The sequence below is a fragment of the Desmodus rotundus genome, chromosome 12, assembly GCF_022682495.2.
Source record: "Desmodus rotundus isolate HL8 chromosome 12, HLdesRot8A.1, whole genome shotgun sequence".
Taxonomy (NCBI): domain Eukaryota; kingdom Metazoa; phylum Chordata; class Mammalia; order Chiroptera; family Phyllostomidae; genus Desmodus; species Desmodus rotundus.
Genome location: NC_071398.1, coordinates 86793384 through 86817252, shown reverse-complemented (window position 1 = coordinate 86817252; position 23869 = coordinate 86793384). Strand labels below are relative to the sequence as shown.

The following is a 23869-nucleotide window of genomic DNA, read 5'->3' as shown; positions in this document are numbered from 1 at the left end:
CTCTGTCCTTCACGAAGGGACTGCCTGGGGCGCCATCCTAGCTGACCCCAGGCTTTGGTGGGAGCATGTGGGCTAAGTCACAGCAGCTGTCATCCTGGGGACGACGTTTCAAGGGTTGGTGGTTCAGTACAGGATTAACAAACATCCTTCCCGTTAGCCCCTCAGAATGGAAACTTGAGCAGGATTTTCTTTACAATTTATGTATTCAGATCTCTAAACAATACATCACACAGTCTTTATGTTTTTTGTGGGGTTTTTTTTTGTGTGTGTGTGAGCCCCTGTTGCAAGGTGTATCAGTACCTTGCTTGTACATTGGGGTTTTTTTGTTTGTTTGTTTGTTTTTTAATTGGTTTTGGTGAGCCCTGTTGCAGGATGCATTTGTACGGAGGCTTTGCTCTTGTTTGCTTGTTGTTTGTTCATGTATTTGTCTATTTTAAAATGAAACCTCTGCAGGAACGGGCTTCCTTGGCACAGTGGGAATTAATGGGTAGGCTGTGTTTGAATTTGCCCTGCTAATGGTGAGTGTCTGCATTCCTTGGCTGGGGAGTCACAGATTTGGGGAGATTAAAACACATTCCAGAACTCTACTGGTATTATAAACAATGAGAACATGCCTTTTCTTGCCACAAGAATCTAGAGAAGCAGAAGATGGCAGGCCTGGAGGCGCAGAAGAGACCGCTGATGTTGGCAGCGCTGAACGGGCTCTCGGTTGCTCGGGTCTCGGGGCGGGAAGACAGTCGAGTTGACGGAACCCGGATTCCCATGGACGAGAGGGTAAGCACCGGGCTTGTCAAGCACGTGACCCACTCCCTGTGCTCTGAGATTTCCAATGCTCTCTCCCTGCCCAAACATGCCAGCACTGGGGTTTATTTGATGAATTAAGTCTTCTATTTGAGATTAGCGAGACGTAGTCTAGCAGTGTTGAAATAAGTGGGTCTGTTTCAAGGATCTAATGTTTCTTTGTCAGGTTGGCCCAGTGAGGGCTGCCTGAAGAGACCGGCCCCTTGACCAGGGGGCCTAGGTCAATTCACTCAGCGTCTTTGGGCCTCTTTCCCTTTTTTGCAAAGTGAGTAAGTTAAACAATTGCTGTAGCTCTCAATGTCGATGATTTTTGTGAATGATTACCATGAATTAGAAAGTGAGTATTTTACCCCAGCATTTACAGAGTTCTCTTAATACGCTGCCTAAGTTGCATGTTAGTGCTTTAGAGGTGAAGAAAGGTGTTCCTTTGGTTCCTGAAATTCCTATCAGAGGTTAAAGAAACAGGTACAGAGTGCTAATACCACAAGGATTTTAGATTTCTGTCAGTATCTGTGAAGTATTAGGATGTTTTTAAAGCCAGAAGGGACTTTAGAGGAATTATTTAATCCAATTAATACCTATTATTGTAATTAGTAGTTTGGCCACGGGAAAAATAAAAGGAGAGGGATTTTTATTTTAATCCTCAGAACTGCAGGACTGTGTACCAGTAATATCTTAAAATTCAGCCCAGTAAAAGGAGCTATGTACGTGGAGAAAAGGGTGTTTGGATAATTAAGACCAGCGATCTCCTTACATTAAGACTTTACATGGAGGTGTTAATAACAAAACTACCAGTTGTGAATTTCAGCTCTTGCCTGGTCTTGCAGATTTGTCCTGTTGAAGGTGTAAGTAAGTGCAAAGGAGATTGGTTACTGGAACTGGCAATATGGTTAATAATGAGACCAAATCATCGAGCGTCAGCCAGACATCTAGAAACTACTTATTAATGCCATCGCTGTCCATGTTTAAAGAAATCTGGTTGTTTTGTTGGGGGGTTTTGGTTAAAATAATTCAGTGAGCTGAAGATTAATTTCTGTTGCAGTTCAGAACCCTGAAGAAGAAGCTTGAGGAGGGAATGGTGTTCACGGAGTATGAGCAAATCCCAAAGAAAAAGGCGAACGGCATTTTCAGCACAGCGGCTCTGCCCGAAAACGCGGAGCGCAGCCGGATCCGCGAAGTCGTGCCCTACGAGGAGAATCGAGTAGAGCTGATACCGACCAAAGAAAATAACACCGGCTACATTAATGCCTCCCACATCAAGGTGAGGCGGGGCACGCGCTGGGAGGGTTTGGAGAAGATGGCTGGGTTATAGGTAAAAATGCAGGGAGAAAAAAGTGTCAGGCGGGCTGCCCCTGTGCGCCTTGGCTTGTCCCCAGACCCTGGGGGGATGTTTTTGAACGTCTGGGCTTTTCTTACTCAACTGGAAGGGCATGCCTGTGTCTGCAGAGGGAAGGAAGCCTAGAGGCCGTGGGGAAAACATCAGGTCAGCTACTTCTGAAGTTTGCTTGGTACAGAGGATTTAATTTTTCTCTCTCTCAGGTTATCACTCTTCCCAAAACGCACATAAAAACCTTGAGTTTTCAGTTTGTAATGAGTAGATGAGGGAGACTTTGGAAGTCCCAGGCATTGTCTTACTGTCATGGAAGTTTTTGTGGTGTTCAAGAGCAACCCAACTTACCCATTGCCCCTGGGAATGCTACAGGGGATGCCTTTGACACCTGAAGTACCGAAGTGGCCTCGTATTTGGAAGAGTGGACTAATTTAAATATCAACCCTGAAGGTGTGCTCCGTAGTGAGTCTTGCAAGACTTGCCACATCATTCAGTATGTTAGTGGCTTTACATTTTTGTTAATATTTCAGTGACTTCAAACCTTTTTAATCTCAGTAGTTCATAGATTTTTAAAATTAGCTCTGTTTGACCCCGAATAGAATTCAGAGTTATGGACACTTGTGTTCATGCAGTTAAATGTCCCCACACAGCTTACCCTCCTCAGTGTCTCGAATGACAGCACGTACTTGTTTAGAGCACCATCATTTGCTCTGCCCTCTGAAGAAGAATAATTTATTCATGAGCTAGTGTTAAAGCGATTGTTACAGGATGTTTTTAAACAGTATAAGGCTCGCATGATGAGTCTGGTATGATCAATAACCTCGGAAACCTGTTTCTGGCTTTGCCCGGAGTTATTGCCTTTCTTCATTCGACTTTTCAACTGTAGCCAAATCCTTCCAAATACAGCCAGATGTCTGGTGCATGTATCAGTTATTACAGTTTTGATACACAGTGTGACAGGCATACGGAGGTGGGGTGTAGTGCTTTTGCACACGGAGCATAGAAAACCATATATTTTTTTAAAGTAGCAGGAAGTACTGTCAAAAGAAATATGAAAGAGCCCCGTCATGGGTCAGATTGCGTATGTCACTCTTATTTTTGAGTGAGAACGAGAACAATAAAAAACGAACCCAGGAAACCCGTAAGGAAACTGACAGCAGTGCGATACACGAGCTTCGTTTGGATTACGAGACAATGGCCAAAGTAATGTAATCAAACAAAGAGGCAACTCACACAGCTGCTTCTTGATAGAATGCCTATGGAAATCTTGTATGGCAATATTACACTGTGCTGTTCTTTTGGCCAAATTTCCTCTCCCATTTTCCATCTGCTGTCTGGAAAAAGCTGTCAGTCGGCATCAGCTGGGCCCACTGGGTGTCCTTAGCAGAAGCACTCCCTTCCCCAGTGTTCTCCGGGGTCCACATTTCATCCGTGGATCCGGGTTAGACATGGGTGCATTTAATAGACCCATGGAGCCTGCAAGAACTTGTCCGTGTTTTTGGAATAGAGTCGTCTGTCTTGCCAATGCTTTCTCCCTGGGTTCCAAACGGCCGTTAACACAGAACAGAGATTTATTCACTCCAGAGGTGGAATCACATCTGTGAAATCTACCTAGTAGCACTGGTTGTTGTGTTTTTAGTGCCGTTTTTAATACCCTCCTGTCAATACTTGGAATTTGCTGGCAGGCCCCAGGCAGCAGCAGACTCTGGAAGTATTTATGGTTCCTATATGTTGGGTGCCAGGGAGGCTGATGTTGAAAATCACAGCTCCACCGATAACCCAGCTCCCAGCCAGCCGGCAACTATATGGATGTTACCTCCCACCAGTACTTGGAAAATGGATCTCGCTTGCCAGCTTTGACCTAAACATGCCTTGTGTAATCAGACAATAACTGACATTGTTTTTGTTTGAATCAAGTTAGTCCATAGTTTCATAAAATCAGGGAGGGGAGAAGTTCAAACAATGGTCACTTCATCGCTCCTAGAACTCTCTAGAAGTCTGCCACAGTGGATGGGCGAGGGACCTGGCTTTGCGACATCAAGGCTCGGGAATGGAAGGGGACACAGAAAGAATCCTTGCCAAGGCCACCACTTCAGCCAGATACGGTGGCCTTCAGCACTCTGGACACAGCTTCTTATTTATGATTTTTCTGCCGCTGAAATTTGTAGCCGCAGAATTCTTCTCCCAAGATCACTCTGAGCGGCATGGGGTATTGATTTTATTTTCCCAAACCATCCCGTGGCTCCAAAGTTCGGTTGGATGCTGTGGGATGGCACAAGGGGAAGTTAATGACAAAAGGTGCTGTTGACTTAAGTGCCTTCGTGACGCCTCCACCGTATGTGGCACAGTGGAATGGCGGGCACAGCCGAGGTTTATGGCACACTTCTTACCAAGTCAGCATTACTCCTGAAGCCTCTCCATCCACGGTGCACTTCTTCATGGTTCGAAAGGATGGCGCACAGCACCGATTCTCAAACTGCGGGTCACTGTGTGGTGGTGGGGTGTAAAGTCAATTCAGGAGTCAGGTCCAGTTTGGTTTTTGAAGAGACTAGAGAACAGAATGGAAGTTATCAAAGTGCATTGCACATAGTACGCAAACTGTTGTTCCTGTAACAAATTCTGTTAGGCCACACGCACATACATTCACCCAATATTGTGTGTGTGCATGTGTGTGTGTGTGTGTGTTTGAAATGCACTGGTTTGTACATAATCACTGTGGGTTGCAGACAAAAATGTGTTTGAACTGCATTTTCCCGTGAGCCCTCAGGGCCTTAGGGGTTTTGGTAATGGCACCGACCCATGTGGCCTGCCCGGGGCCAGCAGATCCTGGACTTGAGGTTGCTTCATCGATGCTGTCCTTGGTTTGCAGGTGGTGGTTGGTGGGGCGGAATGGCACTACATAGCCACGCAGGGGCCCCTGCCGCACACGTGCCATGACTTCTGGCAGATGGTGTGGGAGCAGGGAGCCAACGTGATCGCCATGGTCACTGCGGAAGAGGTAAGGGGACTGCCGTCTGTTCCCAGCAGGGGGGTGGGGGCGGGAGGGGGGCTGGCCAGAGAGGGGCTGCTCTGCACCTCTTCCGGCAGCACCGTGCTCTGCAAATCCTATTCTCTTCAGCACACACGTGTTTTCTCTTCTGACGGCCACACGAATTTCTTTTGCTTTCCAAAGCTAATAAACTGTATCCCATTTTCATCAGGCTTTAAACCCTTTTGCCTGCATTGCCATGAACTAAAATCCAACACACACAGAAAGAGCCGCTCACTCTTGTGTGCTGAGCAAAGCCACGGTCCCTCCATCAGAATTTGTGCACTGGGGCTGCTGCGGGTAAACAGGCACCGATTCCCGGCCCAGGCATGGCCAGCCGGCCTGTTCTCCTGCTTGTCGGCGGAAAAGAGACCAGAAGCTGTTGTTCCTTAGAGGTCTTTATTCTTTAGGGAGAGAAAAAGATTCTTTTTCTTCCTTTGCCAAGTTAAACATAGTTTTACTGTTGTAAATAGAGAACTCTACGTGGCGGTATGAAAATGGGCCCACGCCACCGAGCAGTTCCCTGGAGCTTCCTGTCTGTGGGGGAAGACGTTTTTTTGTTTCTTTTCTTGTCACATTCTCAAGTTTAAAAAAAAAATTCGTAACCACTTCTTTTTGTTCTTTTCATTAAATTTTAACGTACGTTTTGAAGTCATTTAAGGGACTGCTTTTATGTGGTTTTTATCTTATATATGGCAGTACACACCCCTTTGCTAACAGTTTTTAAAAGGTAAGGAACATAGAGAATTGGGGGGGGGGAAAGGGCACATTTTCTTCATTGGCTGTCGCATGCAGTTGCTTTCCAGAATGGCCCATTCGAAGCAGGTGGTGAAAGGGACTTTACCTCTTAAAGCCACTTATCCTTCCCTGACCTTCGATTTGACCTTCCCACAAAGAGTTAATTCTCCTAAAATCTCTAGGATGGTTGTATCTTTTGGAATTGCACGAGATACAATTGGGAAGATGTCATTTAACTTAATGCTGTGTACCACCCGTGCTAACCCGAGGGCCATGGTGCCTAACAAGACAGATGCAATCGCTTAGCGCTTCTCCGCTGTCTGCACCCACTCCCTGCCCTGGGTCCCCTTTTGAGCCCCCATGTCGTCCACCCCCACTCCAGGGATTTCAGAACTGTGCAGGAAGTTTAAAAATAGACCCATGGTGTAAATGGTTGAGAACACACATTCTCAGAAAAGATTGCACGGTGAATGGAGACAGCAAGGTGGTATGTGCCCTATTCTCCTCTCGTTCAGGGGTCGATTGAACTAAAACGAACGGGTCCGGCTGAACAAAAGGTGGGACGGACACTAGGTGATAGAGGCTGTGCCAGTCGTCAGTGCGTCTCATAGAGAGAGCAGCGCCCAGGGCTGAACATCAGAAATGCAGAGCGTGACTTAGAATGGCTGCTAGAGTCCGTCACTCCTCTGCCTAAGGTCGCTCCATCACCTTTGGATGGCTTCCCACTGTCTATGGCGTGACATCCAAACCCCCTACCATGCATGGACCAGGACGCCTTTCTGGCTTCCTCGCGACCACCCTCCCCGACACTCGCCAAACTGCAGCTACTCCGCAGACCTCTCCATTCCTTCGACACCCCAAGCTGGTCTCCACCTCTAGACTTTGCACTGGCTCGTCTCTCTGTAACATTCAACTGCAGCTCAGTTGTGAATCTCTTACATCTGCCGTCGATGTAACTGCCATTATACATCTTATTGTGGGTCTTAGCTCAGATTTGTAGGACCTAATCTCCCATAGACACCGCACAGTGCTACTGAGTTAGTGACTTAGAAGCTATTTATATTTTTCTCTGTCCTCAGATTTTAAGATTAAGAGGATGAGAGCTTCCTTCCCCTGACTTATTTCCAATTTTGCTTTTGTGTGTGATTCAGGAGGGCGGACGAACCAAGAGCCACCGATACTGGCCCAAACTGGGTTCCAAGCACAGCTCAGCCACCTATGGCAAGTTCAAGGTCACCACAAAGTTCCGAACAGATTCTGGTTGCTATGCAACCACAGGCTTAAAGGTCAAGCACCTTTTGTCTGGGCAGGAAAGGACGGTGTGGCATTTGCAATACACTGACTGGCCAGATCACGGCTGCCCAGAGGATGTCCAAGGATTTTTGTGTAAGTTTTCTCTTCCCAGTCGTGGTTTTACCAACTGAATCAGTGGTTGTACCTGTTGGAGGTGAAATGGAAAGAAGATGCTTTCCTTTAAGGGGCGAAAGTATTATAACACTGACATCTGTGATTCTGCGTATAGTACATGTAGAACAGACAAGACAAGTCATGGCACTTACCATAGTCTCTTTACTTTTTATGCAAATAAGCTAAAACTGTGGCAAACTAATGATTCTACTTTGATTTAGAACTTTAGCTACTCATTAATATTCTGATGCATGCTACATGTCTAAACCTTGAAAACATTGTGCTAAGTAAAATAAACCAGACAGAAAAGGACAAATATTGTATGACAATACTTATATTAGGTACCCAGAATGCATAGCTTTGTAGAGGTCAAAGGTAATAATAGGGGTTACCTGGGGTTAAGGGGGTAGGGGAATAGGGGTTGTTATTGGACTCGTACACAGTTTGTTTGGGACGACAAAAAAGTTCTAGAATGGATACTGGTGATGTTTGGACAAGGTTGCGAATATGCTTAATGCCACAGAATTGTATGCATAGAAATGATTAAAATGATAAATTTTATGTTATGTATATTTTACCACAATAAAAAAAAAACCCGGAACAATAAAATTAAGACATTTATGTTTTGCTCTCACAAGCCCTGTATTTCCCTATAGCAGTAAATTTCAATCAGGACCTGTGATTAAGATACTAGGAATTATTGAAATCCACTTGTAGCCTTGAAACTGTGATTTTTGGAGTCATTCATTTACATGCTTTTTCAGGATATGCTTACCTTAGAAACGCGTTCACCCAGATGACATGCAGAGCTGGGCGTGTGGCCAGCACGGCCTGGGCTCGCAGGACGCAGAGAGGCAGCAATCTTTGTGTTAGAGATGCTCGAGGTCTTGTGGGAAAGGCAGGCCAGCGATTACACTCCAGGGGTGACAGCAATACTGTCATCTGCCTTTCTTTTTTTTTTTTTTTTTAAGATTTCATTTATTTTTTAGGGAGAGGGTAAAGGAGGGAGAAAAGAGGGAGAGAAACATTGATGTGCTAGAGAAACATCAATGTGTGGTTGCCTCTCACGTGCCCCGAGCTGGGCACCTGGCCCCCAACCCAGGCACGTGCCCTGCTGGGCAAACGAACCGGTGACGTCTTGGATCTAAGACTGGCGCTCCCAGGGCACCTGCTTTTTGATGACAGCTGCAGAGCTTCCCCTTCCTTCCTCGCCTAAATGTCCTGTCCTTGAGGGGAAAGCCCTTTCCTTCCTTCCCGACCCAGCTAGGAAGGAGGCCCTAGGGCTCTCTGCAGGTTTATTGTTACACCTGCTGTGTGGTTGCCTCTCCAGCTGGTGGGATACCTGTGGTCATCGCGAGGGGACCATCATCTGGATGTGGGACAGTGTCAACACCTTGAGTTTGTTCTGATAGTCCTTCAGAATGGGAGGTGGGGAAGACAGATAAGATAGGTTTTTAAGTACCATTCGCAAACTCCACCGGAAAGATTTTGATGCAGATTTGTTTGGTTGATAAAAGTGTTTAATTTCCCATGAAAGTGATGATGGTACCGCAGGAGGTGGAGGCTGAAAGTAGAGAAGTGAAAGATGATTGGAACCAAAGGGTCTCGAGTGTGACCTAGAGAGGCTTTCTGATTTGCCTGAGGTCCAACTTTGCCTGTAGCTCAGATATTAGTAAGTGGGGCAGTGACCTCTGCAGAACTCTCCTTCCTCATAGTAGTAGTCTTTTTATTCCCTTCCAGTGAGCTTTTACTGATTGACTGATTAGAATTTTTCTCCAAGATGCAGAATATAGGAACAATGAAAGGACATCAGGTTGATGATTGACTAACAACGCCGGTAAAAGACTGAACCTATCAGGTGGTGAAAATTATAGCCAAATCTTCTAAATCAGAACCGGTGGAAGGAAGGCCCATCTGAATTACTCAGAAAATATTTTTAAACCATATAAATTTGCTAATCTCCATTCCTGAGAAACTCAGGGCAGGTGTGTTGGTGGGGTCTTAGAGATGTTGGCCCTCCAGGCTTTGGATCAGATTGCCTGGATGCAGAGGATGGAGGCCAGGCCGAACTGTTTCCAGCCTCCAGAGGTCTTCGCTGAGTGACAGCCTCACTCACGCGATGGCTAGAGGAAGCGCCCGTTTAAACCCAATTCCTCCGTGCCTTCTGAAACGGCATTTGATGGGGCCTCTGCCTCACTGACCAGTATTTCTTTTCCTTTTTAAATGTAGCATAAGAAACCGCCCATCTCTTTTTGGCCGCATGGCCTTTTGTCAGACAGAATGCCCAATCGCCCGCTGTCTTTTACCCGCGGCAGAAAAATGGGTCGGAGACTTCCTTCCATGCAGCGTGCAGCTCATGCCAGCACCCAGTGGCCACTCCTCCACCTGGTCAGCCCAGGTTGTCTCCCCCTCGTTTTGTCTGTCCCATTTCACACTACTGCTGGAGGTGCTGGTAGTGACCATTGTTTGTTCATTTGGGCACATTACCTCAATGACTTTGTAATTAGATCAGCTTACAAAGGAAAATGGGAGTTCTTATTCACTGTACGTAAACGGATGCTTTTCAATGGACTACACTGGTTTGCACACACCTCTTTCTCACCCTTGGAGCATCTTCCCCCATCTCGTGCACGCTGCTGTGTGAGGATGGGATTTTCCCGAGGGCCCAGAACCTCCAAATCCCCTGAGCCAGCTACTGCCAAATCTCAGCTACTGATGGACTTTTTCCAGTTTTTGGACTGTTTGAGAACTACATTTCTACCCTTATTTTTTATTTTAACGATCATGAAGGCCAGTGTTGCCGTAATCTTTCACTTGTGCCCCTTCGGAGTAGTGAACAGAGCCCCGCGCAGCCCTGCTGAGCTCAGCAGTGGTTGGAAGGGAGCGGGGAGGTGGCAAGACCCCCGGTCCCGACATGTCGCCTCCAGAAATGGGGCTGTGCGTGGCTCATCGTGAGCTACTCATTTAACCTTTGGCATCCAAGCTGAAAAGCAGGCCCCATCAAGTCTTATTTTAAAATCTAAAAATGAAGTCAAGCCTCAGTTGGCATTCACTCATTCAGTGTGAAGAAGGGAGAGGGGCAGATGGATGCTCTTCCCACTAGAAATTGGCTCTGACAGGCAGGCGATTCAAGGGGCCCTAGCTGGTGATCTGATCCCAGTCTGTTAATAGTAGGAATTGCTGTAAGCAATGTCGAGAATCATCTGCTTGGGGGACTGTGGGATTTGCAGAGGGGAAAACAGAATTTAATTTTTAAAAGAGAACTATTTAATTTAAAGAACAAATTCTCCCATAGACTAATTGACTCCCAGCTGGTCCTTTCTGGCTCCAGGACTTGAACAGTGAGTACCAGCCAAATAATTAGTGTCTTGTAAGAACTGTAAATTATTGTCACTTAAAAAAAAAAAAAAGATTCGCCATCAGTTTTTTTTCCCCCCCTTACTTGTATGCAAAGCCATGCAGGACTTTGGTGACCAGATTTGCATTCTGTCTTGCAGCCTACTTGGAGGAGATCCAGTCGGTCCGCCGGCACACCAACAGCATGTTGGAAGGCACCAAGAACCAGCACCCCCCCATCGTCGTCCACTGCAGCGCTGGGGTGGGAAGGACCGGGGTGGTCATCCTCTCTGAGCTAATGATCTACTGCCTGGAGCATAATGAAGTGAGTCACTCTGGGCTTCCTGAACACTCCATCTTGGGGACACATCTACCCACAGCCACTCCTTCGCTCCTGCCGATATTTTCCAGAGTCTGATTTCCTCTGTCCCGACAAGGGCTTTCCAGACCCGTGGTTCCTGCCGGGACTGTGACATTCGCTGCCTCCTTATCTTTTTTGTCTCTCACCGCACAGGGTAGACATCCACATCACACAGAAGAGGAGATCAGAATGTGAGATAGGAGCCGTATAGAAAGTCCCATCTTAGTCGACATCTCCTTCCAGAAGTTGGCAGGGTTTTGTAGACAGTCTGGTTTTATTGTGGGTAATTTTCCCTGGCGGGTTATGTGGTTGCATGTAGTTTAGATGTGTCTGGCGTGTCTGAGATGTGTTTTGGCCTGGATCCTATGTGGAAATATGTGGAGCGTAAAACTGGCTTTCATTCTTCAGAGGGGGTTTCTTGAAAGGAGGTTGTTGTCGGCTCTTGTCTAGGCTGGCAGCGGCGTGGATGCACAGAGCGGGGTCGACCCTCTGCACACCTTTGCCGAAGTCACGCCCAGCCCTTCTCCCCGAAGAAGGGGCCGTGGCTGGACTGACTGCGTGGTGCGTGGACCCCCCTTCCTGCTGTAGATCAGGGAGTTACTCTGAGGGGCTTCAGAGTTCATCAGGATGAAACACACAGAAGTCAAGGCTAAAGAACATCTGTCTTGGGTGGCCCTTGTTTCTTAGTTGGGGTCCTCACGGCAGCCATGGGGAGGAACTGGGCACAGGTCCGGCCCCCTGCTCTGCAGGTGGGGAAACTGAGGCCCAGAAACTGTCCAGGGTCTGGCTCGTCCAGTGCCCCGTGGCTCCGAAGCAGCGGTGCCTCGGTGAGAAATGAGATCCTCTACCCTTGGCCCCGAGTTATTGCTAGTCTCCACTCCACCTCCAAACCCCGAGTGTCCTTTGGTTCTTGTTCGTTTTCCAAATTACACAGCTAGGCGAATCCAGGGAGACTTTTGAAGTGCTTCGGTGGTTTTTAGGGAGTGTTACAACGCACATTCTGTGAAGGGATTTATGTGATAATATATACACTTACTCAATAGCATCAGCGGTTTAGAAATTGGATTAATCATTACCCCACGAAATTTGTTATATTGTAATTTCCAGGAGAACAATAAATGCTACGTTTAGACGTGTTCAAAGGATTTTTAAACTCCCTGCTTATAAAGAGTTAATTTTGAAACTTTCAGTCTGCACAGATGAACGTTTGTGCGGCTGAAACATAGAACAGGAGTTTGGTGTAATGTGGCCCCTTGTTGAAAAAACAGTTGAGATGACATAAGGGAGATTCCATCATCTTCTATGAGTTTTTATCCTTCTGTCTCCCATAAGAGTTCTTGCTTGTTTGCTTCCCTGTCTCCATTAGAAGTCTCCGTAAGTCTCTGGCAGAGTGAGTAGCTTGCCGCTTAGTCCCAGATGCACACCGTGCTGGAAGATGGGATGAGATGAAGTGGAATGGGGGACCTATGACTCAAGCATACCGGGGACTCCCCTGGGGGTATCGTGGGCTCCAGGGGAGGAAGAAGGGCCTTGTCATCCCCTCCCCCCTTACACATCACTGCCTCCCCCCTCGTATCCCTTCTTCATCAAATTCTTCTTTTCTCCATTTCCTGTGCATGCCTCCGCTCCTCCTCCCTCCCTCCTTTTCAACTTCAGAAGCTATCCTCTCTCTCTTGTCTGACATGAAGGATTGCTCTCTTGAGCTCTTTGGAGATCCATCAAAGGCGAGGCCTCCGCGATGCGATGATGTGAAGGCTCACTGATCACCAGATGTCACTGCCCAATAGAACATAAACAGCCCACGTCAGAGCCAGCCCGGCACGGAGTGAAGGGTCCGGCCCCTGGGGCCTCACACGGACTTGACCAGGGCTCGGGTGGTTACACCTCCCTGGTGTGTCCAAACATAGCGGATTTCCTCAATGCCCAGTTGCATGCCAGAACATTCTTTGTCGGAACGTGGTCAGTCCAAAAAGGACTTCTGTTCCCATTGATATTCAAAGATAGCTAGATGACTCATATTTTTCACTTCCCTTCTCCAGCACAAATATAGCTGGCCTTGTCGGGCCCATTTCCCATAATTGCTATTGGTAGATGGTGAAGGAGAGAAAAGTTCTCTATTTCGTCCTGCTCCAGGCCTGGCGGGTAAGCTTCAAACCCTTATTTTGGGAGAGGAGTGGAACATACTTAGTGTGTTCATGTGTTTTTTCAGCAAAGATTTTGACAAATTACCGAACTTTCCTGCCTTCGTTCCATGGCTTCTGCATTAACCCACTTTATGTTTTATTCCGTAATCCATGCAGTTCTCACGTCGCTGGCACGTCACTGGCCTGTCACTCTTGGTCATGGAATGTTACCTGTAACATTTTAATGCCCACACATTTTCTTCAGAAAGCACTAGTTATGGTTTGCAATCCTCTCTCAGCTTCCTGGATTTAGCTATGTGTCCCAGACTAGCTAATTACAAAAGACCAGGTTCTCACCAGCCAAACGACAAAATGTCTTGATCTGGCTGCTTTTCTGAATCAGGTGTCCCTCCGTCTTCGAGCAGGGAGGAGAAAACGCCCTCTCGGCAAGATTGGGCAAGCATCACCTCCCTCAGGATCCCTTGGGTTAGGGACAGTGCACATCAGAGCCTGTGGGAGTGAGTCTTCAAGGCAGCTGGGACTCTTCCCTTAAGGACCAGGAGAACCTACTTTGTCTTGTCTCCAAACCTCATCAGAAAATCTACTGTCTTCGGGGCTGAGTCTTGCAGGCTCATGGTGGTGGTGGTGGCGGTGACAATGGAGATAGGAGTGGAGGTGGGAGAGGTGGTGGGGGCGGGTGAGGTGGTGAGGTTGGGGGAGGTGGAGGAGGTGGTAGTGATGAGGATGACAAAAATGAAAATATTACAGTAACAACAGCTAGCCTGTATTTAGTATTTACCACGTGCCAGGACTATCGGAAGAGCTCTATAGCTCAAGGAGCCTTCACCGCTAACTCTGTGGGAAGGGTCTTATTAGTTCCCTTGTACAACAGAGAAACGGAAGCACAGGTAGATGCAGGAATACATCCACATCCCGCACCCACAGAGTGGTAGAGCAGAGGGGCAGAGGGTGCTGCTAGTTCTCATTCCATTAACTTTAATAAAGTAAGAACTCACTGTGTGCCAGGCACTGTGCCAAGAGCTTCACATGCGTTTCTTTGTGGGATCCTGGGAGGTGGGCACTACTTATGCCCCGTGTTATTGCTCAGGAAATGTCTCTGACTTGGGCAGGGCCACACTGCCATTGGAGGAAAGCACCATTGTCCTTATTCACAGGTGAAGAAACTGAGGCCAAGGGATGTCACAGATCCTGTTATTGGGCCATGATAGAGTTGGGAGGACCAGTCGGGTTTAACTCTAGCCTCTATGTTCCCCCTCACACACTGGCCTGTATTGAAAATGGGACATCCAGGGTACCTGCCGCCCAGGTTCTCCAGCTGCTGGTATAAAGCCTTCGACTGGGGAAACTCAGAGGGGGCCAAGTCCTTTGCTGTCTCCTGTCCCTGCACGTGGACAGTGAGCAGATGCTTCTTGGATGAAGGAATGAGGAACGACCCACAGGCAGCTTCCCATCTCAGGACCTTGAGCTTCTCCTCTTTTCTTGCAGAAGGTGGAAGTGCCCATGATGCTGAGGCTCCTCAGGGAGCAAAGGATGTTCATGATCCAGACCATCGCTCAGTATAAGTTTGTCTACCAAGTCCTCATTCAGTTCCTGCAAAACTCCAGACTCATTTAAGCCCCGGACCCAGCTCCCAGAAGAGGGACCCGGCGCCATCTTGCAGCCGGGGAGGCACCTCCAGACAGCATCTGAGCCCCCTACAGGGTGCGGATGGCTGGGGCCGACAGGACACAGGCTCCCTGAGGACTGGAGCCAAGGTTATTCATAAACACCGTGTATTATTTTATATGAGATAATTTATTTTTTTCCCCTTTGGAATAACTTTTGTGAATCATTGTAACGCAGTACTTTTCATTTGAACCACATTTTGACCGATCTGCATTGTAACACATTGGTAGGGAAGGTGGCCTGGTGGACCGTCTCGGGGACAAAGGCATAAGGGAACACATCTCTGGTGAAGGTGCAGCCACACAGGTAACCAGCCCTGAAATTCATCGCCTTAACTTCTCATGTCCGAACCAAAGATGGCAAGAAAATGAATTCTTCCTAAATTATAAAGATCGGGGCCAAGGCCCTTTTCTGAAGGAAAAACAATACTGTTCCCTTGTGTTTGGGCTGATGAGCCTTGACGGGCAGATTCCTCCCATCTTCCTTTCTGTCCTCATCCTCAGTAGTCTTTTCCCAGCCTCCACCTGCAGCCTTGAGTGACAGGTGCAGCAGCTCGAGGAAGTCCGGCCCTGATGGTGCAGCAATGCCATTGCCCAGGCTGAACGTGGAGCCCTGTTTGTGTCTCTGCCGACCACCCCGTAATCGGGGCCCTGGAGCCTGTGTTTCCTGGCCGGGGGCTGCCCCTCTGTATTTGGGCCTTGTCCTCATTTGCTCAGTGGGCGCCAGGCTGGTGGCCTTTGAGGCCCTGGGCCAGGCCATCTGTGCAGCTGAGCCTCTTGCTTGACTGAGAGAAGATGATGGACCACAGTGAGAAGAGAGGGGAGACAGGAAGGCCCTGGATACTGTATTGGTTTATGATGCATTTATGGTGCACGAGGGCCTGAAGGGCAAGGTGCTGGGGCTGTTCTGTCCATCACTCACCAAGACAGGGAATGGGTTATAAAGGAAACAGTTGAGAAAGATGATTTACAGGGGCTGCTAACACGCAGCAGGGGCCCTGGCCAGCAGCCGCCCCGAGGGGGACCCTACTGTGCTGGTACCATCTCCAGGCCTTGGTCTGCGAGAGCAGAACTAAGCCCCCTCGGGCCCTGGAGTCGAAACCTTGGCCTATGTGATGAAAAGTGGTGGCGTTCGTCTCGCACTAAGTCCTGTGGGGGTCTCCTTTTCCCCACGCTGCTCGTCTGTGCTGTTAACACTGCCTTCCGTGACTCTGGGTTCTCACTCTGCCCCTTCCTGGGCCTTCATCAGTCACTGTCCTTCAGAATGTCTTAGGTGAGGACGCTGATACTCCACGCATTTTCCATCTTGCTGAATTTGGGGGGGGTTGTCCCCTCTTCTCGAGTTTTTCTTGAATGCGACTCTCAGTGTGTGGTTTTGTTGTTAGAGTCGATCCCGGTAGTGTTGCACCGTGCCGCCTTCCACTGTTGCCTGGCTTCCTTTTTCTTTTTGTCTTCTTCTGAGCTGAAAATACAAACACACAGAGAAAGAATGGCCTCCAATCAACCAGAAAGACGAGGAGAGTGTGCCTTTGTGACTTGCGGTCACCACCAGATGGGCGTGGACGTGGTTCCCCGGGAACGGCTTTGGCTGATGAATCAACTCCGTGTCTCATCTGGCCGGATGGTACGGTGATCTTTCTCTTGTTTCGACTCAGAGTGTCTGGTGACGGAGGGCAGAGTGTAAGTGTCTGTCTTATACTCCAAGGCCTAACGAATCAGTCAAGGAGTATAACAACTCCAGCTGAGCTCTGTAGATTCTGGCGTTTTGGTGCATATTCTGAAAAAGAAAGCCTTTAGCATGACGTGAACTTGGAGTGAAACAGAGCTCACAGCCCACCCTCTGAGACGCTCAGAACCTGGATCATCAGCAAGCCAAGAGGTATTTGTTTCCTCTCCTCACAGACTTCCGGCCTCGGGACAGTGGGCTGCAAGGGATGGGCGCACAGGTGGTCCGCAGTTCACCGCTTTAGTGTCTGGTGCACAGCACCAGCATTTCGCGTTCCGCCCGTAGGCCCCAGCGTGGGCACCGTGGATGCGCCTCACCAGGACGACGTGCAGATCTGCTGTCTCTCTGAGCTCGTCACTCACGGTCCCGCTGCAGCCCATCCAGTGTTGCCACCTGGTGCTGTAGGAGTGCTCCTGAATGCACGATATGCAGGAAAGAACCGGGTTTAACACCCAGTTTCCCAGCCAAAGTTTATATTGAAACCCAAAGGGAAAAAAGAACCTTGTACATTAGTACACATTTTTCCTTTTGAAAAACAAATGCTTTGGGTCCTTCAGCATGTTTTGCATTCCTTTTCCCGTCTCCAGCGCATGCCAGCCTCTCTCCTGTTCAATGAACGGTGCCATTTAAAGTTCTTTCAGTGGCATCTGCATAATAATTGCCCAGAGATGCTTTATATCTGGGAAGCCAGCCAAGGAATAAACCTTGAAGCAAAGTGTATTAAATTAGTTATCTAGTTAGCGCTTTTGGAATGAGTTCCTGATGATGTATCAAGTCTGAAGCTGGAACTGTTGGGTTCTGTTGCTGTAGTTTGAGTTTGAAAGGAGAGAATTAAAAATGGAGGGAAAACACCCACCCCACAACAAAGACTTCAAACACTTTCAGGCTTTTGGTTTTGAAGCTGTCTGGTTGAAACATTATCTTTCTTTCATCCGCTCTCATTTGTGTGTGACGACCCCGTGCTTGGCCTTGTTGAGTATGGTCACTGGGTCGTGGGCGGAGTGTGACGTCTTTATCCCGGAGCTGAGCTGAGCCTGTGAGCTTGGCGGTTTTCTTGGGCTCTAAGGAGGCAGCACCTCTCAGTAAGAGTCTCTGGTAGTGTTTCCGTTTACATCCGCCTCTTTTCCTGCACAGGAGGTAGAGGGCGATCTGGCTGCATTAGAGAGGGACGTCAAACATCCATTTCTTACAGGAGGGTAAAGGGGAATGAACTCCTGTCCTCGGTTGGAGGGGAACAGTAAAATCAGGAAGGTGAAAACCTCTCCACGTGGAAGACTTGGAGGGATAGACTTTCAAGGAGCCCAAATACAGAGGACTTCACTTCTAGAATCTTTGTGGTCCTAGATTGAGAAATGATTTTTTTTTAACTGTAATCAGTGCTGTTGTTTGCCTGGGTGTCTGTCCCTTGGCCATCTCGGCCCCTTCCTCCATCAGCCTGGACGGAGTGGCTTTGTGAGCTGTGCCTGGGCCTCAACCACTGGCCTGCCCAGCACCCCCTGAACCTTTATCCTGTCTGCTCTCGGCTTTTGCAATTCAGTTATCAACTCCAGTGGGTACCGTAGGGCAGCATTTTCACCCTGCTGCCTGCTTTTCTTATCTTGCCCAGCTTAATAGAGTTGACCCATACGAACTTTGCAAGAGTTGGACCGCATTTTACTTACAATAACGGAAAATCCACGTGGAGCAACCTAATACATAGAGTGTGTTTTTCCCCCAGTGTAGCGTAGACCCCAGCACACCGCAGGTCGTTTCTTCAAACGAGCGCTGAAGGACGCGGAATCCCGTGCCGGTGGGCAGCGTGGCCCTCTGTGCATGTGCTGCCTGGCTGCAGGGAGGCCTGCCTCATGGGGGACGGGGGGGGGGGGGGGGAGGGACACCATTCGTGGGCCTGGAGGTCACCCTGCAGAGGCGTTAGCACCCTGTTGAGTCTGCTAGGCAGGGTTGGCCACCAGGCACAGCACCGTGGGGTGTCCAGCTGCCGTCCTTTCTGGATGTGCCATCTGTATGAGCTGACCTCAGCCCGGTGGTTAGGGGACGTGACGTCTGGACCCCGAAGGTGCCCTGTCAGAGAGCAGAAGGTGCTTTCTAATCTCTCCAATTCCCAGTGCGTGTTTGATGGGAAAGTGGGCATACGTACCGGTTTTCTTTTGTGGGAGATATGTCAGTCACTCGGGGTGGGGGGCCAGGGGCAGGGGCCTTCCCAGGCGTATGCCAGGGAACTTCGATCCAAGAATGGGACTGGGCCAGACCCAGGTTAGTGGTCCTCTGCCCTTCATTTCTCCTCCATGTCAGGAATAGTTGGGCTCCTGGTGTCAGAAATTCCCAGAACCACCAAATAACCCCTGGTAGGCTCTTAGGTGGCCTTTTGTGGGAATTCAGCTTTCTCTTGTCTTACCAAAGATTCTTCTGCCGCTGTGTTAAGTTGTTGCCTCTGGTTTTTACCAGACACTTCTCATGCTCTTACGCAGTGATTTCTTTTTGTGAGCAAAATAGCAACCCATCTAGCACTACTTCCAGTTGCAGAAATTGGGGTTTTTCGTAGACACTGCACAGATTTTCCAGCGGCCCACAGCTTTGTAGGCGACAAACCAGCTGGCCCCGCAGGGTGGAAATCTCTAAGATGCTGCGTTGTGTTTGACATTTCTCTTGACCTCTGAGCGATATAGCAGGATGGTTCTGGTCTTTGCCTCAGTTTCTAAGACTTTCGGGGGCAAAAGACCTTAGTGATGCCTCTGTTGCAAGTAGCAGCAACATGCCTGGGGGAAATGTGAGGTATAGCCAGTGAAATTCTGGCAGCCCGTAAACTCAGGTGGGTGAGCATTTAAGACCACCCTGCTTATCTTTTCTAGCTCAACACATCTGCATCTGTTCCTCAAGGCCAAACTAAAAGGTTCTCTGCTAAAATACCCATGAACCTGGCATTGAGTGTCTGGTGTCAGTTGATTTCATAGGACTGGATGGTTTTCTGTGGTTTGGTGCCGTCAGGGGGAAGGATGTGCCTCAGTTCCTGCTGTTCAGAGCTTCGGCCAGCCCTCTGGTTTTAACAGTAAATCCGAGGGCATTTCATTATAAGACAGGAGGGCTGGAGTTGATGTGCAGCCTGAATATGACAAGTGTCGACGTGGAAAATCTCTGTTTCTTCTGCCACACTTTGGGCCGTCAGCATCATTCTTTCCAGAAAGTTCCATAAGCCTGTCCAGGGAGGACCTTTGAATGGGGAGAGGAGGAGGGAGGGTTTTAGATCAACCCTGAAGTTGCTATGAAAACGTTCATGGATTCACAAATAATTGTCTGGACCCTAGAATGTCTCTCACGCTCCTGCCTCCCTTGCTGTGCGGCCAGAAGCTAGGCGGTGGCACCTCTCGAGGGACCACACTGCCACTTGGGGGTCTGTTTCATCCTTGCTCCCGGTTTTAACCCGTGCCCTCGCTATGGTGCAGAGCTTGATGCCGTGGCTGCTGGTGGCCGCCTGGGTTTGCTGTTCGCAAGTGCTGTCTTCCGTCGCTTGCTGGTGGCCCTTCCTTTCTCTGCAGCCTTTTCCAGCGGCGGGTTCTGCTCATCCATCCCCATGGCTCCCAGTCGGAATCACAGCTCCCCCGCACCTTGATTCTTCTTTCCCGCTGTCCCAGAGGCCTGCAGAGCATTTTCCCCTAATGGCAGGTCCTGTTTCTAATCAGGGCCCCAGCTCGGGGAGGACGTCAGGACAGCAACTGCAGTTGTTGCTCGTCTCGCCGGGGGGCATGGTGGGACTGCTCTGTGAGGTCCCCCTCTTCATCCAGAGACACCTCATTCGCCCCGGGGTGTGCTGACCTCTCCTGGTTCCCCACGTGTGTGAGGGACCTGCTCTATCAGCCCACCCTCTTTTCTTTCCCTACCTTCTCAGGGCAACCCCTACGCAACAGTTGAATCTGTGACCAGATTGGTAACCTGTATTAAACTCTCCAACCTCTCCAAATGACGTAATCAGGAAACATGGTTTTAATTGTTAAAAGCTATTTAGTTTTAAGGAGTAGGATCTGGCAGATGGACATCAGCAGAATAGAAAGAGCCAGGAAGCTGCCAGCACCCAGGAAGCTGCCCCGGCCTACCCACTCTTTCCCTTGGTGACAGCCCCTCCTCGCTCAGCACCAGCAGAGAGAGAAGCAAGGATGGGTTTGACGGACTGCCCTGCTTACAGCGATGACTGACGGCAGCAGCACCTGCTGTTTATTTTAAAGTGAACACACACGGATCCCCAGCGGCCGCACTTGGCAGAGTGGTGTCAGTAGTCAGGTTAATTGGTTCCTGGCTTCCTCCTGAACCAGTTCCCCTCCTCGTAGCCAACCCGGTGAAACGGGAAAAGCTCCCCAGGAACGTTGACAATTCGTGTTGTGGTCAGTTCTGTCATCTAGGGAGGGGCAGGGCGAGCTGTTTATCCACTCAGTAGCTTGCCCTGTGCCTTCTTCCCCATCTCCCACTCCTGGGAAAGACAATTGCCTTCTCGCAGAAGGTTTCAGGGAGAAAGCCCAAAGGATTGGATCTGGGCTTTTTGCTCCCTGCGGTGGACCTGTTTTGCTAAAATCTCAGGAATCCTGCTTCCAGTTTAGCATCAGTGGGGCTCAGCAGGGGTGCCCAGAGTTCTAGGCCCCTGAGGCCCCTCCACTGCAGTGTTAGCTAATAAATAACCTTTAGCCTGGGGCTGAAAGCTGTGATTCAGAGCCATTTTGTTTTCAACTTGAACATTGCAAAATGTTACTTCAGGTCCCTTTCACGGAGCTTTCTTGCCACTCTTTGGAATCTTAAACATCTGTTAACCTTATCCTTTCATAAGTAAGGTTCCTCTTCGTCAGAGATGATTCCCTGGGTATGTCCTTTGTTCCTTTAATGGTCAACTAACTTGTTTGAGGAGTCAGAAATGGGGGGAAAAGTTTTACATATGCAGATGACTATTAAATATGTAACCTTACGTGAAACTTGTGTTACATCAAGTAACAGCTGTATCTAGTTTGTTTCACTGGATGACTGTTAACTGCTACTTAATTCAGTATTTTGATGCTTTCCTTAGTCTGTGTTTTATAAAACATTGCAAATTGCAGTATCATTCAAAACAATTGACGTTATTAGCTTTCATTTTTAAACGATACATAGACAAGCTCCCATCTTAGAAACCAGTTTGTTCTTGAAGTTCTTGGATTAGCCCACAGAAACCTCCTGACTCCCAGCAGAGCTGAAATTGCGGGTTTGTCAGCCAGAGCAGATTGGCTGCTGGTTACTGTGGGCTGACCTGGAAAATTTAACCACCTGCTAGGTTGTTGCGGTGAGAAATGCATTCCAGGTTGGGGCTAGGGCTCCCGCATTGCTTGCTACCTTGCAAGCGGAAGTCTACTCTCTTTACTACCAACTCGTAAGGGGAGAGAGGGAGTGAGGAGTTTGTGACATTCCCTACGTTGGGAAGTGGTTTACTGATATTCATGCCAACTCTACTTTGTTATAGGCTCCCTCTAAATTTAATAATATTAAAAGCCTTAAATAAAACTATGCATGCTATTCTATATGCTTTTTTATATCAGTTAATAAGCTTATGCTTGGCAGTTTTCTACACAGTTATGAGGTGTATAAAACTGACTTTCGACAGTATTTTTTGCACTGTTTCCTTTCTGTTTTTATAATGTCCTATTTAGATACTGTTACGAAGTTGGGTATTGTTTGTTCTCACTGCCCCGACACGGCTGTGAAATGTTTCATATGTGCCTTTACAAAGGTGAGATATCTATTCTAACCTTTTTTTATAAAAGATATCTATTGATTTAACATATGCAATAAACTTTTTTTTTCCCAGAAAAAAAAAAACCAGTTCAATTTTCTGTCTTCTGTTCTGTGTATGTTTGCATTGGTTGAAAGTATTGCATTGGATTTCTTTTAGGGTTATTTTCATAGGCACAAGTGCCTGGTTTTTTAAAGCCCATTTATCTCCCCACCTTTTATTCCTGTCTAACTTGATCATACTAAATAATTAGTGGGACATTGCGAAGTTGCCATTGGTACAACAATATCTGAATGGGGTGCGCACCAGGCAGATGGAGGGAAGACTCCACAGAAGTGGGTCCTTCTCACAGTTGCCGTGAAGACCTTCATGAAGCACCAAGTGTCCCTTCCCCCAGCTGTCATTTACTCAGATCCCACACGGTTGACCTGGAAAAAGCCAGGCCCCAGGCTGCTAGAGCAGACCCAAATTTTAGTTTTTGTCTTTCAACTTTTATCCACAGCCCAACTCATCCGCAGCGCTAGACGTGGCTGCCCCACCCCTTATTTTTCGCAGCCCATCCACGTCCATCGACATACAGGCTGAGCCCCTGGTGAGGACGGTGGGCACTGTATCTTGGCCGAGTGACAGGGCAGTAGCACCAGGTCTGCAAGTGGCCTCTTTCCAACCCTGTCACCGGATCAGGAGTCGTCCACCTACCGCAGGGCCCGGTGTGGCTCCCGCCATGAAAGTGAGAACACCGTACACCTGGTGCCAGGAAGTGGCGAGTGTCTCACTAAACATACAAATAATTCTGTGTGTGTGTTGGCTATGACAACAGAACAGTTACAGTTCTTGAAAGAAAAGCCACGTAGTATCTGAAGAGGATGATGAGATAAAAGGCCAATGAAAACGGAGACAAGCCCAGTCCAATGCCGAGAGAAGAGGTACGGACACTAATTTGTTTTTTTTTATCTTTCATGGACTGAGCAAATAGACTCATTTTGTTTTCTTTGGTTGATAAAGAGAAAAAGTGGTTTTATTTCATTGAAAGAGAAAACACTAACAACCACTAGTAGGTGTGTTTAACTCCAAATGGATCTGGGGGAGAAACTTCTAATGTAAGAGAACAAAAGATGAACATTTTAAAAAAATACAAGTAAATATGCAGCAAAATGACAAAAGCAGGGTCAAACTTACGTATTCCATGATTTTACATTTTATTTTCTTTAATAAAAATAAATGGGGAGGATTCATCAGACGTAACCAGTTAAGAAACAGTGGAAGGAAAACTGGTTCGTAGAAGCTATAGAAACATCAGATCTGTGAGTTAGGACGAATGTGTAGGACCAGTGTAAACATAACTAAACCCTTTTGAGGCAAAACGTAGACAAGTTGAAAAACCACATTCTTGGATAGAAAGACTCGTTACTATGAAGAGGTCGGTTCTCTGTGTAGCCCTGACTCCAAGGCAATTCTCATAGATATCACAACGGTATTTTTGGGAGGGGGGGGGCGTGAGGGGTAAGGAGAGGTCAGGAGAGGACTTGGCCAAATGACTCGCAGGTACTTTGGAGGGTTAACCGTGGGAGGATGATCGGAAAAATTCAAG

The 23869-nt window shown here is 48.1% G+C and overlaps 1 protein-coding gene across 4 annotated transcripts in view; it reads left to right on the top strand.

Moving 5' to 3' along the window:
- The window catches only part of PTPN14 (protein tyrosine phosphatase non-receptor type 14), a 154803-nt gene extending 135793 nt beyond the window's left edge, over positions 1 to 19010 (top strand). For all 4 annotated transcript variants that reach the window (XM_053914400.2, XM_053914402.2, XM_053914401.2 and 1 more), the window contains exons 14-19: positions 631 to 774; positions 1844 to 2062; positions 5001 to 5129; positions 7049 to 7283; positions 10802 to 10965; positions 14631 to 19010. In XM_053914400.2, coding sequence (XP_053770375.1) covers positions 631 to 774; positions 1844 to 2062; positions 5001 to 5129; positions 7049 to 7283; positions 10802 to 10965; positions 14631 to 14759 — 1020 coding nt within the window. In that variant the 3' untranslated portion in view covers positions 14760 to 19010. The remainder of the gene's footprint in view (positions 1 to 630; positions 775 to 1843; positions 2063 to 5000; positions 5130 to 7048; positions 7284 to 10801; positions 10966 to 14630) is intronic.
- The last annotated feature ends 4859 nt before the right edge of the window (positions 19011 to 23869 follow it).